The sequence below is a fragment of the Lichtheimia ornata genome (assembly GCF_029851405.1).
Source record: "Lichtheimia ornata isolate CBS 291.66 chromosome Unknown scaffold00007, whole genome shotgun sequence".
NCBI lineage: Eukaryota > Fungi > Mucoromycota > Mucoromycetes > Mucorales > Lichtheimiaceae > Lichtheimia > Lichtheimia ornata.
Window position 1 is genome coordinate 655,528 of NW_026695327.1, and position 17,167 is coordinate 672,694.

The 17,167-nt window shown below is 45.0% G+C and overlaps 4 protein-coding genes across 4 annotated transcripts; 3 read left to right on the forward strand and 1 right to left on the reverse strand.

Annotated features, from left to right (window-relative positions):
- Window positions 1–1,763: 1,763 nt before the first annotated feature.
- On the forward strand, window positions 1,764–10,556 carry O0I10_002627 (uncharacterized protein; the record flags this gene model as incomplete). Its single annotated transcript, XM_058482707.1, has 8 exons — window positions 1,764–2,526; window positions 2,626–3,282; window positions 3,356–3,639; window positions 3,713–3,979; window positions 4,041–8,161; window positions 8,223–9,416; window positions 9,472–10,357; window positions 10,425–10,556. The coding sequence occupies 8 exons, from the start codon at window positions 1,764–1,766 to the stop codon at window positions 10,554–10,556; spliced, it is 8,304 nt and encodes a 2,767-aa protein (XP_058346731.1).
- A 1,558-nt stretch (window positions 10,557–12,114) lies between these two features.
- O0I10_002628 (uncharacterized protein) lies at window positions 12,115–12,447 on the forward strand (the record flags this gene model as incomplete). The annotated part of the gene is made up of 1 exon (XM_058482708.1): window positions 12,115–12,447. One exon carries the CDS (start codon window positions 12,115–12,117, stop codon window positions 12,445–12,447), a length of 333 nt encoding a protein of 110 aa, XP_058346732.1.
- A 506-nt stretch (window positions 12,448–12,953) lies between these two features.
- On the forward strand, window positions 12,954–15,288 carry O0I10_002629 (succinate dehydrogenase [ubiquinone] flavoprotein subunit 1, mitochondrial; the record flags this gene model as incomplete). Its single annotated transcript, XM_058482709.1, has 7 exons — window positions 12,954–12,989; window positions 13,056–13,068; window positions 13,135–13,232; window positions 13,296–13,463; window positions 13,521–14,814; window positions 14,872–15,054; window positions 15,131–15,288. The coding sequence occupies 7 exons, from the start codon at window positions 12,954–12,956 to the stop codon at window positions 15,286–15,288; spliced, it is 1,950 nt and encodes a 649-aa protein (XP_058346733.1).
- Window positions 15,289–15,791: 503 nt separating this feature from the next.
- Window positions 15,792–17,031, reverse strand: O0I10_002630 (uncharacterized protein; the record flags this gene model as incomplete). The annotated part of the gene is made up of 5 exons (XM_058482710.1): window positions 15,792–16,042; window positions 16,130–16,285; window positions 16,347–16,365; window positions 16,449–16,639; window positions 16,716–17,031. The coding sequence occupies 5 exons, from the start codon at window positions 17,029–17,031 to the stop codon at window positions 15,792–15,794; spliced, it is 933 nt and encodes a 310-aa protein (XP_058346734.1).
- Between the last annotated feature and the right edge of the window lie 136 nt (window positions 17,032–17,167).

Here is a 17,167-nt window from a genome sequence, read left to right on the forward strand (position 1 = left end):
ATTGTGTGATAACGAGCTCTCACCTTGTTATTGGCGCTCTGCTCCTATTTGTGGTATCCATGGATACCGATATTGATTCACGCTATGAAAGCATGGGCAACCATTACCGCTTTCGATCAAGCGTAGTAGATCCACTGATACAGCATCTAGTTTAATCAATGATCTGAAAAAATGCACACAAGTTGTATCCATGGGTGGCTGATCTATGCTAGTAGTCATTGTTTTCGACGCCTCTTGAGTACGTGATGATGATGAATGAGCAAGTTTGCTTTCTAGATAAGTGATCAAGCGATTGTTTTACAGCCTTCATGATGATAATTACCGCGACTTTGACAAGCCGACGACAAACGGCTGTATGAATGCCCGATCCATTGCCGATGGTGGTAATGCATTGCTCTTTTTACATTACCACGCATGTGCCACGATCACAACACACGGGCCACATCATCCATCAGAATAAGGAAGCAGCACCCAAAACTATAAAGAAGCTATCGTGCATCATAGTGAGCAAAGAAGACATTAGCGCCACGCACGACATGCACTTCAATTCAAGGACATTCGTATGGTACATCACATTGTATGCAAATAGCAAATAGCACATGTACGACGTGATTGGTTTCCGATTTAAAGCAAAGATAGTGATAGCAACATGCATCATCCATTGAATTTTTGGGGCTGCTCTGATCAGTGTTTTTATGTTAAGAAAGGCCAAAAGAGCTCTTGAGTGATGATGCACAACACAAGTCTGTATAGTGATAGATGAAAGCAATGCTAATTTGTCAAGGGGCAAATGACGTGTGCGATCTTATTGTGTTGGCTAAATGCGTTCCCGCGGTAAAACTGCATGCTTGATAGGTTTGCTGAGAAGCAATTGGGGGCTTTTACTTTCCCACATACAGGTTTTTTTGCTATGATGGATGCATGCAAACACTGCCACAACAGGGCATCGTACCTTTCATTTTTCATTTTTCGAGGAATCAGTAACCATTTCTAATAAGGATAAAGCTTGGAGGGGAAAATAAATGTTACACGAGTGGTGCAGGAACAGTTCATCCGATTCTAGTTTTTTGTTGTTGTTGGCGTCTTTTCCATCACCACCCCAACATGCAGGATCTAACTATAAGAAGGATAAAAGTGTTGCTACCGTCCAGAAGATTAAAAAGTGGCTACGTCTACAGTGGATGACTTTGTCATGCGACCTTTGGCCGACAAAGTGTCCCCTGCAACTTTGCCCACGCATCACACAACAATATCTTGGATGAGACAACAAATAGCTCCGCCATGAAACGTTAAACTTTAGCACTCAGCGTGTGTGTGTGCGTGTGTGCGTGTGTGTGTGCGTCAAGAAAAAGTAGCGTTGTTGTGAACACACACTTCACCTCGTGCACCCACTTTTGTCGCATCTCTTTCGTGTCGACTACTTAACCAGCAATTCGTGTGTTTTTATAACTCTTTTACCCCAATTGCTAATACACCTGTATCTACTGCATGAAGGTAAAGCTGCATTACTTTATTCATTCTACTACTATCGTGATGATTATACTACTCTCTGCTGACCGCACCTTGATCCCAGTCAGTTGTTTTCTGCTAAAAGGGCCAAACGAATTCAATTTACTGCATCTCTTCCTCGCTCTCTCTCTTCCTTTTCGTAAAGAGTTCAGGCTGCAGACCCCCCCTTTTATCCTTTATTCCCTTGCAGGCTACTCTGTAATTGTCCCACGACACCTTTCTTTGTCCGTCAGTTTACATAGCCTTGAGTGGTTATGAAACGGTCCTTTACAGACGACACTCGTGCCAACAACAGCAAAAAGCATTGCTCTCATTTGAACGAGAACGAATTCGACGTTCAATCCCTCCAACAACCAGACCAGCCGCCATCGCCAACCACCCACATCGACATGAGCACCTTCGTCTTGAACTACGTGCGTGACATTGTGCGAGATCTCGATCAGGGACATCTTGACCATTGCCTCAGCAAACAACTGGATCGAGACACTCTTGACAAACTACAGCCTGAGGAAGTAGAAGTTGCCACTACCTTAGACACGGCCCTGAAGAATATTGCACAAAAGCAGCTTATGCTAGAAACCGACAATCTCAGATATCGGATCGCTATTCAGCAACAATATCAGCTGCTGACAGCAACTCAATGTGAATCATCAGAGGATCTTACAGCAGCAGCCAAAACGCCAACTGCAACAAGTACAGCACCAGCTGCAGCTACTACTATCATCCCATCAGCATCATCATTAGCATCATCATCAGCATCCAACGATCAAGAACATGATATAACAACAACTGAAATGCCACCGCCAACTCCCACAACAACAACTTCGACTGAAACAAACACAAAGATTGAAACCACCACAACAACAACCACCACTACTGAAACCATGGCAACACCTGAACATGGCATCTCGACTATCCGTGATTCTTCCATGTTGGAGAAGATGCAACCACATAATCGTAGCCCAATGCTTTCAATGCCTACCTCCTCGTCTACTGCTTCACCTACTGGTTACTTTGGTAAGATTTGGGATGGGAAAAATCCCCTTGAATTTCTTTCTTTCATATGACTTGTTCTCATGATGATGTCTTTTTACAAACACCTTCCTTCTTGTATAGCTGTATCTACTGCCACTACTTCTGGAACGCCTCCCATCGCCACAAATGCTGCTTCTATGGTTGCTGGTTCGATTACGCCATCACCCTCCATGACGCCACCTTTTGGTATCCCACCTACTAGCAATGTGTATCCTGTCTTTTTTGGCAACACAATGTCACCACCGCTCATGTCTTTCCCTGCCGCTACTGCCAGTACAAGTGCCGACAACATTGTATGTCCTGATTGTGTGGTCCAAGCTGTTAAAGTTGCATCCTCAGTCTTTGCGGGTGAACTCAATCATCGTATCACATGTAATCACGAGCGCTGCACATCCTCCTCCGGTCCTATACATTCATCGTCACCTATCAACATGCTCAAAAATGCCGTCAATAGCATGATCGAACGCTTACAACACGTTGCTGATGAGGCCATGTACGTTGCTCATGAAACAGCTGTCAAAGGCAAACTCGGTGTACAAGCTCGATGCGATCGTGAGATGAAGGGTGTTTGGCGAGACTTTGTTTTGAACCTCAACAGCATGACTCGAAGCCATCTTGAACAAGTGCGTGACATTGCAGATGTATCAACAGCCATTGCACGTGGTGATTTAAGCAAAGCCATGACCGTTCCTGTGAAAGGTGAAACACTCTTGTTAAAAAACACATTCAACACCATGGGTAAATTTTAATATTACTGGGAGGGGTGGCCTTATTTCGGTTTAGCTTGTGACACCTAACATATATACCATAGTCAATCAGCTCAATCTCTTTGCATCGGAAGTATCACGCGTAGCACACGATGTCGGCACAGAAGGTCGTCTTGGTGCACAAGCCAAAGTTGCCGGTGCTGACGGCATCTGGAAGGAGCTCACTGATAATGTCAATACCATGGCCGCCAACCTTACAAACCAAGTCCGTGATATTGCTCAAGTATCCAAATCAGTGGCTCGTGGCAACCTCACAAAAAAAGTGACCGTGGAAGTGAAGGGCGAAATGCTTGACTTGAAGAATACAATCAATACTATGGTGGATCAGGTAATTGTTTATTGCCAAGATATGGTTACTATGGCAACCACGTGCCGGTGCTAAATCTCTTTTATGCATACAGCTTTCTATTTTTGCAACCGAGGTTACGCGTGTGTCACTTGAAGTTGGCACGGAAGGCAAACTTGGAGGCCAAGCGGTGGTCAAAGATGTTGCTGGCATATGGAAAGATCTTACGGATAACGTCAACATGATGTCGTTTAAGCTCACTGGACAAGTACGTGATATCGCTGCAGTCGCCAAAGCTGTAGCAAAGGGTGATTTATCAAAAAAGGTGACGGCCAACGCTCAAGGCGAGGTGCTTGAATTGAAAAACACCATGAACAAAATGGTATGTTGTGTGAGAGATGGCTATGAACTTTCATGTCGCTAATGATATACATGAATTATAGGTGGATCAATTGACATTATTCTCAGCTGAAGTACGGCGTGTGTCATTGGAAGTGGGTGTCGAAGGCAAACTTGGTGGACAAGCTGTGGTGAAGGATGTGGGCGGTGCATGGAAAGATTTGACCGACAATGTGAATACCATGGCTGCCAACTTGACAACCCAAGTACGATCCATTGCACAAGTGACAAAAGCCGTTGCCAAGGGTGATCTCAGCAAAAAGATCCACGTTGAAACACGAGGAGAGATTCTTGATTTGAAAAACACCGTCAATGACATGGTGGATCAGCTACGAGTATTTTCAACAGAGGTGACACGTGTAGCCAAAGAAGTTGGTACAGATGGCAAACTTGGCGGTCAAGCAGTAGTACCCAATGTTGGTGGCACGTGGAAGGATCTCACAGACAATGTCAACACCATGGCAGCTAATTTGACAACTCAAGTGCGGTCCATAGCAAGAGTCACCAAAGCCGTTGCTAATGGTGATTTATCCCAAAAGGCCACTGTCAATGTTAGTGGTGAGATTTCCGATTTGAAGGATACCGTCAACAACATGGTGGATCAGCTACGCGTGTTTTCATTCGAGGTGACCAGGGTTTCACGTGAGGTTGGCACCGAGGGCAAGCTTGGAGGTGAAGCAGTTGTACCCAATGTCAGCGGCACTTGGAAAGACCTTACCGATAATGTGAATACCATGGCTGCCAATTTGACTACGCAAGTGCGATCGATTGCTCAGGTCACCAAAGCTGTCGCCAAAGGTGATCTGAGCAAAAAGATTGAGGTGGAAACCCGTGGCGAAATATTGGACCTTAAGAATACGGTCAACAACATGGTGGATCAACTCACAGTATTCGCTGCCGAAGTCACACGTGTTGCGAAGGAAGTGGGCACCGAAGGCAAACTAGGTGGCCAAGCTGTGGTGCCCAATGTGGATGGTACTTGGATGGATTTGACCGACAATGTGAATACCATGGCTGCCAATTTGACGGCGCAAGTACGATCCATTGCCCAAGTGACTAAAGCCGTTGCTCTTGGTGATTTATCCAAAAAGATCGAGGTTGAAAGTGGCGGTGAAATTCGAGAGCTCAAGGATATTGTCAACAACATGGTGGATCAATTACGTATCTTTGCATCTGAAGTCACTCGTGTATCCAAGGAAGTGGGCACCGAAGGCAAATTGGGAGGTCAAGCTGTTGTACGTGGTGTAGCTGGTACTTGGTGGGAGCTCACGAATAATGTCAACATCATGGCGGCCAACCTTACGAGCCAAGTGAGATCCATTGCGGAGGTGACTAAAGCTGTTGCATTGGGAGACTTGTCCAAGAAGATCGAAGTTGAAAGTGGTGGCGAGATCTTGGAGCTCAAAGATATTGTCAATGGCATGGTGGATCAATTACGTATATTTGCATCCGAGGTGACTCGTGTATCCAAGGAAGTTGGCACTGAAGGCAAATTGGGCGGTCAAGCTGTTGTCAAAGGTGTTGCTGGCACGTGGTATGAGCTCACCAACAACGTCAATATCATGGCAGCAAATCTCACCAATCAAGTACGCTCTATTGCCGAGGTGACTAAAGCTGTTGCATTGGGTGATCTATCCAAAAAGATTGAAGTTGAGAGTGGCGGCGAGATTCTCGAGCTCAAAAACATCGTCAACAACATGGTGGATCAACTACGTATTTTTGCGTCCGAAGTCACTCGTGTATCCAAGGAAGTTGGCACTGAAGGCAAATTGGGTGGTCAAGCTGTTGTTAAAGGCGTCGCTGGTACTTGGTGGGAGCTTACCAATAACGTCAATATCATGGCAGCCAACCTTACAAGTCAAGTGAGATCCATTGCCGAAGTAACCAAGGCTGTTGCATTGGGAGACTTATCCAAAAAGATTGAAGTTGAAAGTGGTGGCGAGATCTTGGAGCTCAAGAACATTGTCAATGACATGGTGGATCAACTACGTATCTTTGCATCTGAAGTGACACGTGTATCCAAGGAAGTGGGCACCGAAGGCAAATTGGGAGGCCAAGCTGTTGTACGTGGTGTAGCTGGTACATGGCAGGAGCTCACTAGCAATGTCAATATCATGGCAGCCAACCTGACAAACCAAGTACGCTCTATTGCCGAGGTGACTAAAGCCGTTGCTCTTGGTGATTTATCAAAGAAGATCGAGGTTGAAAGTGGTGGTGAAATTCGAGAGCTCAAGGATATTGTCAACAACATGGTGGATCAATTACGTATCTTTGCATCTGAAGTCACTCGCGTATCCAAGGAAGTTGGCACTGAAGGCAAATTGGGCGGCCAAGCTGTCGTCAAAGGTGTTGCTGGTACTTGGTGGGAGCTCACGAATAATGTCAACATCATGGCAGCCAACCTTACGAGTCAAGTACGCTCTATTGCTGAAGTCACCAAAGCTGTCGCCTTGGGTGATTTATCCAAAAAGATTGAAGTTGAGAGTGGTGGCGAGATTCTTGAGCTTAAGGATATTGTCAATGGCATGGTGGATCAACTACGTATCTTCGCATCTGAGGTCACTCGTGTATCCAAGGAAGTGGGAACCGAAGGCAAATTGGGAGGCCAAGCTGTTGTTAAAGGCGTTGCTGGTACTTGGTGGGAGCTCACGAATAATGTCAACATCATGGCAGCCAACCTTACCAATCAAGTACGATCCATTGCCGAAGTAACAAAAGCCGTTGCATTGGGAGACTTATCCAAGAAGATCGAAGTTGAAAGTGGTGGCGAGATCTTAGAACTCAAGAACATTGTCAATGACATGGTGGATCAACTACGTATCTTTGCATCTGAAGTGACACGTGTATCCAAGGAAGTGGGCACTGAAGGAAAACTTGGTGGACAAGCCATTGTACGAGGTGTGGCGGGCACATGGAAAGATTTGACCGACAATGTGAATACCATGGCAGCAAATTTGACAGCTCAAGTACGATCTATTGCCCAAGTGACCAAAGCTGTTGCTCTTGGTGATTTATCAAAGAAGATTGAAGTCGAGAGCGGCGGTGAAATTCTTGAGCTCAAGGATATTGTCAACAACATGGTGGATCAACTACGTATATTTGCGTCCGAGGTGACCCGTGTATCCAAGGAAGTTGGCACTGAAGGAAAACTGGGTGGTCAAGCTGTCGTCAAAGGTGTTGCTGGCACATGGTGGGAGCTCACAAATAATGTCAATATCATGGCTGCAAACCTCACCAACCAAGTACGCTCTATTGCCGAGGTGACTAAAGCCGTTGCTCTTGGTGACTTGTCAAAGAAGATCGAGGTTGAAAGTGGCGGTGAAATTCGAGAGCTCAAGGATATTGTCAACAACATGGTGGATCAATTACGTATCTTTGCATCTGAAGTCACTCGTGTATCCAAGGAAGTGGGCACTGAAGGCAAATTGGGCGGCCAAGCAGTGGTGCGTGGTGTCGCTGGTACTTGGTGGGAGCTCACGAATAATGTCAACATTATGGCGGCCAACCTTACCAATCAAGTGAGATCCATTGCGGAGGTGACTAAAGCTGTTGCATTGGGAGACTTGTCCAAGAAGATTGAAGTTGAAAGTGGTGGTGAAATACTTGAGCTCAAGAACATTGTTAACAACATGGTGGATCAATTACGGGTGTTTGCATCCGAAGTGACACGTGTATCCAAGGAAGTGGGCACCGAAGGCAAACTTGGCGGACAAGCTATTGTGCAAGGTGTTGCTGGTACATGGAAGGATTTGACGGACAATGTGAATACCATGGCAGCCAATTTGACGGCTCAAGTGCGATCCATTGCTCAAGTGACGAAGGCTGTTGCTCTTGGTGACCTATCCAAAAAGATTGAAGTTGAGAGTGGTGGTGAAATCCTTGAGCTCAAGAATACGGTCAATGACATGGTGGATCAATTGCGAGTATTTTCTACCGAAGTGACACGCGTGGCACGTGAAGTCGGCACCGAAGGCAAATTAGGAGGCCAAGCTCATGTCCAAGGTGTGGCTGGTACATGGAAGGACTTGACGGATAATGTCAACATGATGGCAGGCAATCTCACAACACAAGTACGATCCATTGCTACCGTCACCACTGCCGTTGCCAAAGGTGATCTTTCGAGGAAGATTGTTGTTGAAGTGCAAGGTGAGATCTTGCAGCTAAAGTAAGTTACCCCTTCATGCATAGTGATGATGGATCTCCTTTATTAAATATTACTATTTTAGGAACACGGTGAACTCTATGGTGGATCAACTTCGTGTGTTTGCTGCTGAAGTGACACGTGTGGCACGAGAAGTTGGCACAGAGGGTAAACTCGGTGGCCAAGCAACGATTATGGGCGTGGATGGCACCTGGAAAGACCTTACCGACAATGTGAACCTCATGGCAAGCAACCTAACGGATCAGCTACGCTCTATTGCAGCAGTTTGTAAAGCTGTGGCTCAAGGTGATCTATCCAAAAAGATTGAAGTTGAAGTACATGGCGAGATTGCTGAGCTCAAGGATACCATCAACACCATGGTTGATCAACTCAATTCATTCGCTTTCGAAGTTACACGTGTTGCTCGCGAAGTTGGTACTGAAGGCAATCTTGGTGTGGAAGCACGCGTCAAAGGTGTGGGTGGTGTATGGCTTGAAATCACCAGCAATGTCAATACCATGGCATCGAATCTTACAACACAAGTGCGTGCGTTTGCGCAAATCTCCGCTGCTGCTGCCGAGAATGACTTTTCTCGCTTGATCACTGTTGAGGCACAAGGCGAGATGGATGCTCTAAAGACCAAGATCAATCAAATGGTTAGCTCTTTACGTGATGCCATGCAAAAGCATCGTCAAGCAAAGGAGACGGCTGAAATGGCAAATCGATCCAAGAGCGAGTTCTTAGCCAACATGAGTCATGAAATCAGAACACCCATGAATGGCATTATTGGAATGACAGCCTTGACATTGGAGACGGAGCTTAACAGACAACAACGAGAAAATCTCATGATTGTATCAAGCTTGGCCAATACCCTGTTGACTATCATTGATGATATCTTGGATATTTCAAAGATCGAAGCTGGACGTATGACCATGGAGACGATTCCCTTTTCAATGCGTTCATCAGTATTCAGCGTGCTCAAAACATTGGCTGTCAAGGCGAATCAAAAGAAGCTTGACTTGATATACAATGTCGATAAGGGTATCCCTGATCATCTTATTGGCGATCCATTACGTCTAAGACAAGTCATCACCAACCTTATTGGCAACGCCGTCAAGTTTACAAACCAAGGCGAAGTGGCATTGGAGGCGCGTGTCATTGATATGCAAAACAACTTTGCTACATTGCAATTCTGTATCGCTGATACCGGTATTGGCATCCATTCTGATAAGCTGCAAATCATCTTTGATACATTTTGTCAGGCCGATGGAAGCACAACGTAAGTAATGATATAGGAAGGTATCACATGCGATACTTATCATTGTATGCTATAGGCGTGAATATGGTGGTACTGGTCTTGGATTATCTATTTGCAAGCATCTTGTCGAGTTGATGGGTGGCCAAGTGTGGGTGGAATCCAAGTATGGTCGTGGCTCTCAGTTTTACTTTACCATGAAGCTGCAACTACATTATGTGGAAGAAAAGGACGTTATGGATAAGATGGTACGATTCCGTGGCCGACGTATTCTATTTGTCGACAGCCTGCAAGATTCAAGTGGATTGGTGAGCAAGATGGAGAAGCTTGGATTGGAAGTTTACCGTGTATGTGATGTGGTCGAAGCAACCGAATTGGCCAACAAGTACTCAGCCAGAGCTAAGCACACGCCCTACTTTGATACCGTGGTTATCGATAAGATGGCTCAAGCAGGCAAAATTCGAGACATCATGCCGTTGCGTTACACGCCATTGGTGATTGTTTCACCCGAAGCCCACATGCTCAACATGAAACTATGCATCGATTTGGGTATCACGGGATACATCAACTCGCCACAAACACTTGCTGAATTGATGGAGGTGTTATTGCCAGCATTGGAAAGTCACGTTGCGTTGCCAAGCGACTCATCAAAGACGGTGCCTCTTCGAATTCTACTTGCGGAGGACAATATGGTGAATCAAAAACTTGCTCTTCGGATTCTACAAAAATTTGGACACAATGTTACCACGGTCAGCAATGGCAAATTTGCTGTGGAAAAGTTCCAAAACGAGCCATTTGACATGATTTTGATGGACGTGCAGATGCCAGTGATGGGAGGCTTTGAAGCTACGCAAAGGATTCGACAATTGGAAAAAGAATCAGGTACGGATTCTCACATTCCCATTATCGCGTTGACGGCCCATGCCATGATTGGTGACCGAGAAAAGTGTTTGGCGTCAGGGATGGTAAGTTATTGGATACTATTTTTACAATTGTGCATATGGATCGACTCATGCAAACATCATCTTGCAGGATGAATACGTTACAAAGCCCCTGCGTCTACCAGAGTTGATTGCTGCAATCAAGAAATTCGCTCCTCAATCGGCTCATGTTCCCTTGGATCAGCCTTCATCCTCAAGCAGCAAAGGCAGTTATCATCGCTAATACCACAACCACCGCCACTACTACTTTTACACCACCTCTTCTCATTCCATGGTCCGGATACCAACCCCAATGAGTCATGTGACACCTTTCTTGTATACCTTTCGCATTATTGTTCTCTTCCTGCCATCTACACTTTGTAAAGCTATATCTATTTATCAACGCCCCCTAGGTGTATGGGTGATGGGGTTCTTGTTGAAACACAATGTGATATGCAGGGTGCTGGTATAGGGTGGATGATGATGTGCACGATGGTCAAGATTGTGAGAAAGTTATCAGGATGCATACGCAAATGACCCATGTGAGTAACAAATTAACGCTTTGTTTGTGTGTGTTGTGGATGTTGTTTGCGCAGCAGCAGCTAGCATATGCAAGTTGTATGAGAGATGGTCAGTGCGTCCTATCATGTTGCGAGTAATTACTAACGGGCCTGATGATGTGTGAATGATGGAATTGGGGGGATTGAGAGTGCTTGTATTCTTCTTGGCATCATACGGTGTATGCAAGGGTGCTGTGCCACAGTGGCTATACCATCTAGTATTCTTGAATCAAGATTCACATTGATAGGAATTAAGATGGGATCAAATGTGAATGCTTTCGGCGATCCTTAGGTTGCATCAACACGTTGTGTATTTTTGGAAAGCTGGTGTCACAAATGCTGCAGTAGCGCCAAAAAAAAGTTTCGGTTTGCATTCCGTCGGTTGGTACGCCAAACAAGGAAACAGCCTTTTGTACTCGTTTGCAGGTATGTTGTGTATAATGAAATAAAGCAATTGCCAATTGAACAATAATAGTAAAGAGTCATGCAATGGCACGAGGTAGTAATGATATGTGTGCATAAATGTATCATCATAATAAAGGTTGGATGGTTGATGGAAAGCGGGCATGTGAAAGGTGTTTTGGTAAACCGGCCAAGTGAAAGGTGTTTTGGTAAACCGGCCAAGTGGAAGGTGTTTTGGTAAACCGGCCATATGGAAAGCATTTAGGTAACTGGGCTTTCATCTCACAACACGCACGCGGCTGTTAGAGTCCGCTTCGGTGGGTGGTAAAAGGTTTTTCACCTCACTACGCACGCGGCATTGTCGCCCGATCAGGCAAGCTTGAGAAACCTACAAAGTTTAATTTTGCTGTCCCTTTTCCCAATATCCTGGGAACTGACGTGATCATCCTTGCTTGTTCTTGTTGTACCCCTTTTAGTGAGCTACATGCATAATTCACGTTTCCATTTTCTCTTGGCCTTCTTAATTTTGCCAAGCGTTACATATTAGCCACGGTTTCACCAGCTAGTACCTTACATGAACACCACATCTCACTGTGGCGTCCTCTAGTTAGGGTAGGTGAGTGGGGGGAGGGATAAGAATAATGACGGGTAGGACAATGGACACACACTACAACTGTGGCAAATGTATAAAAGCCATAACGATGCCTGCATACCCCAATCTCATTACCAGAGTTTGACTTCTCTCTCACTCTTTCAAGCTCACACTTTTTTTCTTCACCACCACTTTTATCCAACATCCATTTCTCTTGCAATTGTATGCGTCTTTGGATGACCAATCCCATGCGTCGCTCTGAACCCTGTACACCACGACCAACGTCTAGAAAAATCCTTACCAACAAACGATTGGACACATTGGAGGACGAACTTGGTTTTCTTCATGACGAATGGACCACCATTTGTGTTATCTTTGATTCGATTTACCATGCTTATCTGGATCAGATGGCACTTGCAAGGATGCAGGGACCAAATCAACAAATGCTCAAAGACTACGATGACTTGTTTACAAAAGTCTACCAATTGGAACGCAAGGTCAAATCGCTTGAAGAACAATTTGAATCAGCTCAAAAGATTTACGATCGACAGCGGAGCAACAAACGACAAAGGCTCTGCTGATTTTGAGTAGGGGAGGAAAAGACTCCTTGTGCTTTCCTTGATCGGTTATTCTTTGTGACCCCCAATCTATGGCCATCCTACGGTACCTCTTGTGTATATAAGGGGCGATATGCTCTTTTTTCTTTTTCCCTTGCTTACTTCATCATCAAGCGATATATAGTATATGTGTATATAGTTATCCCACCACCACCATTCTATCATCATCTTAAAAACATCATGTATATGATTATTGTGTCATCATTTTAGAGCTCTGAGAGCTCCATGCATATGAATAAAGGATCCCCAAGAAGAGAGAGAGAAAAAAAAACCATAAACGTACTTTACGCACATACAACATGTGAAATATTTACCGCTTGGCCCCTGGCTTAATTGAAGGTCTTGGAGGGAACAGAAAAACACAATTTCGAGTTCAGCACGCACACACACACTCGCTTACTCTTTTCTCTTCCACACCCACCCTTCTCCACCTTACAACCCCCCACTCTACGCTTGCATTTTACGTCACAATGTTGAAGCTTCTTCAATCCGCATCGTCTGTGGCTGTAAAGTATTGTTTTCAAAGGCAACGTTCAAAGCATGGTACACATTGGCTAACGATTCTATTCTAGACGCGCACTTCTCGTACGTTTTGACAGCTTGCCAGGGTCACATGTCAACACGCGATACTCACTTTTTCCACCATTACAGAATCCTCTACAGGTCGTATGGCTGTGCGTGGTCTTCACCACTCCAAGGCTGCAATGCAAGTTATGGCCACCAATCCTCTTCGCGCAAAGGAAGCTAGCGTAAGACTACGAGCAGTAACCCATAGTGTGCCTATGAATCCTCTTATTGATGTGTTGCTATAGGGATCTATTGCCAGCAAATACCCTGTCATTGATCACGAATATGATGCTGTTGTTGTTGGTGCTGGTGGTGCTGGTCTTCGTGCTGCTTTTGGTCTTGCTGAAGCTGGTTTGAACACTGCATGTATCACCAAGTTGTTCCCTACTCGTTCCCACACTGTCGCTGCTCAGGTAAAATGTGTAATAGTGGGTTGGTTGGATGATCCTCATACTCAAACTTGATAATAGGGTGGTATCAATGCTGCTTTGGGTAACATGACTGAGGATGATTGGAGATGGCACATGTATGATACTGTCAAGGGCTCCGATTGGCTTGGTGATCAAGATGCCATCCATTACATGTGTCGTGAAGCTCCCCACACCGTTGTGGAATTGGAAAACTATGGTGTGCCTTTCTCTCGTACCGAAGAAGGAAAGATCTATCAACGTGCCTTTGGTGGTCAAAGCTTAAAGTTCGGCAAGGGTGGTCAAGCCTATCGTTGTGCTGCTGTCGCTGATCGTACTGGTCACGCCATTCTTCACACTCTCTACGGCCAATCTTTGCGTCACAACACCAACTACTTCATCGAATACTTTGCTTTGGATTTGATTATGGAAGATGGTGAATGTAAGGGTGTGATTGCTCTCAACATGGAGGATGGTACTATTCATCGTTTCCGCTCCCACAAGACCGTTCTTGCTACTGGTGGTTATGGTCGTGCCTACTTCTCATGCACTTCAGCTCACACTTGTACCGGTGATGGTAACGCCATGGTTGCTCGTGCTGGTCTTCCTTTGCAAGATCTTGAATTCGTCCAATTCCATCCTACTGGTATCTATGGTGCTGGTTGTTTGATTACTGAAGGCTCTCGTGGTGAAGGTGGTATCTTGATCAACTCTGCTGGTGAACGTTTCATGGAGCGCTATGCACCTACTGCTAAGGATCTTGCATCACGTGATGTCGTCTCTCGTGCCATGACTCTTGAAATCAAGGAAGGCCGTGGTGTTGGTGAAGAAAAGGATCACATTTACTTGCAATTGCATCACTTGCCTGCTGAAGTCCTTCATGAACGTCTTCCTGGTATCTCTGAAACTGCTGCCATTTTCGCTGGTGTTGATGTTACCAAGGAACCTATCCCTGTGTTGCCCACTGTCCATTACAACATGGGTGGTATCCCTACTCGTTACACTGGTGAGGTCATTCGTCAAAATGAAAAGGGTGAAGATGTTGTTGTTCCTGGATTGTACGCCGCTGGTGAAGCTGCTTGTGTATCCGTTCACGGTGCTAACCGCCTTGGTGCCAACTCCCTTTTGGACATTGTCGTCTTTGGTCGTGCCGTTGCTCACCACATTGCCGAAACTCTTGAACCTGGTACTCCTCTCAAGCCATTCGCTGCTGATGCAGGTGCCAACACCATTGCCAACCTTGACAAGTTAAGAAACGCTGATGGTAGCAAGCGTACCTCTGAGATTCGTCTTGCCATGCAAAAGGTGATGCAAGCTGATGCTGCTGTCTTCCGTACTCAGGAGACTTTGGATCAAGGTATGTGTGATACAAATGAGAAATGATATGAGATGGTTTTATTGACGTATGAAATAGGTGTCAAGAAGATTGATGAAGTATTCAAGTCCTTCTCTGATGTTAAGGTCTCTGATCGTGGTATGATTTGGAACACTGATTTGACCGAGACCCTCGAACTTCAAAACTTGTTGACTTGTGCCGCTCAAACCATGCACGCTGCTTCCGTTCGTACTGAGTCTCGTGGCGCCCACGCTCGTGATGGTAAATATCAATATTATACACATAGCCTTTATTGGAAATGGGCCATTAACAACATGCGTGTGTGTGTTTATTATAGACTTCAAGGAACGTGATGATGAGAACTGGATGAAGCACACTCTTTCATACCAAGATCAAGAAACCGGTGAAGTTAAGCTTACTTACCGATCCGTTGAAGCCAACACTCTTGATGAGAATGAGTGCAAGCCTGTTCCTCCTTTCGCTCGTGTCTACTAATGGCTGAGTAACCCCTTTTTCCTTTGTTTTCGTCTTTTTCATTGTTACATGATCCTTTCCTTCTTTCCCCATATCGAGAAAACCCTGCTATTCCGCTTTTTCGTTGGAGAATACAATACTGCATTGAATATTTAGCATAAGCATGCTTCCAACTTTCTTCATGTTTGCCAGTTAAACACTATTGTCATAATCCATATGTGCTCCTCCATAAGTTGACCATTCACACACTATGTATCCCATTCTCTGAGCTTTGTATATGTAACTTGGTAGTGTACTGACAATAGCTATTAAAATGATACTTGTTTTGTGTATGTCATTATACAAAGAGGCGGGGGTTTGAAATCAATAAAAGAACAAGGAAATAGTTAGACTAACAAGGAGACAAGGGAGCAGTTATTAGGGTAATGTAGTAAAAGAAAATAGTAAAGAAGACGAGGAGGAGGATAAGTTTTTGGGATCGACGATGTGGAGGAGAGAAGGAGAAGGGGTGGGGTTTCATGTCCTTAGTTGGTCTTTTGCTTTTTCGCATTCAAGACTTCAGCTTCGATGGTCTCGGCCTCCTTGGCTTGGGCTGCCCACACTTTTTTGTTCGAGCGAAGCTCAGCATTGTATTGTTCTTCAGTAGGCTCACGGTGCGAACTGCCCATACGATCCCAAAAAGTAAAATATTGGCCGTAGTTGTAGTTGAAGTACAAGTGGTGGACGGCGTGATGAGCTGTGGTGTTGATGATGGTGGATCGTGAAACAAAATTGCCTATACATAGAAGAACACACGTTAATGCCTTTGTTCCTTTTGCATGTTATGCGTGGATATTCATTCACCGCCTCCTGGCACACTTACCATCGTGGATCATGATTGTCCAGCAGTTGACAAAGAAAAACATGAAAATATAGATCCATTTTTGGGTGGGGATCACGTAGACAAAGAGATGATAAGGAATTGACTGAGCATAGCCGTCAAGGAAGTGGAAAGCGTACGATGCGTAAGGTGTAGGAACTATATCCATTGTGGGTTAATAATCCTTCCATCACAACACATTCAAGCTAAATTCACTTACCAACCCACTTGTGATGAGGCTAAAAGATGGGATAGCAATACACGCACATGCCAAAAAGTTAGCTTATCCGATAACATGCACCATCTGATAAGGACACATTACCTTATGAAGATACTTGTAAACGCGAGGATGATGTTCCCATCGATGAATCCAGTAGATGCCAAAGTCAGTGAACAAAAGGAAAAGGAGAGGTGTTGAAACAAGCCATGCCCAGCCAGCGGGCGTTGTCGGCAATCCTTCATACAGCAGGGAGTAGCCCTTGATCTCACCCCAGAACCAGGGCACCGTGCACACTAAGAAAGAGGAAGAGAACAATCCTGTTAATATATGCAAGGAAACACACACATACATGGAATATAGATATCTTACATGCAAATCCTGGGATAGCTTTAGATGCACATTCTATCTCTTGTCGTACTTGGTTCTTTAAGAACTTTGGATGCTTCATTGTCTCGTGATCAAATATGAGATAATAAGAGAGTGTGGAGAAGCCCATGTAAAAGAGCCAGCCGCCAATGGTGACCAGTACTGCCAATGAGAGGCAAATGCGCAGATCGCTGTCGCGAGCCCATGGAGATGTTGGCGGGAATTGCAGCGTCGAGTTTGAAGCCAACTGCTCTGGGAATGCCTTAGCATAAATGCTATCGAGAAAATAGTCGTCTGCAAGCTCCAACAGAGTGTCCATGGGCGACAATAAGAAAAGAGACAAAGAAGAAAAAGAGAAAAATGTGGAATGGAAAGCGATGGTACCTGTTTCAGCTATTAAAATGGAAAACGGTTGCTGCATCTTGGTCCGGCAACCAACGTATATCAGTTCTCTC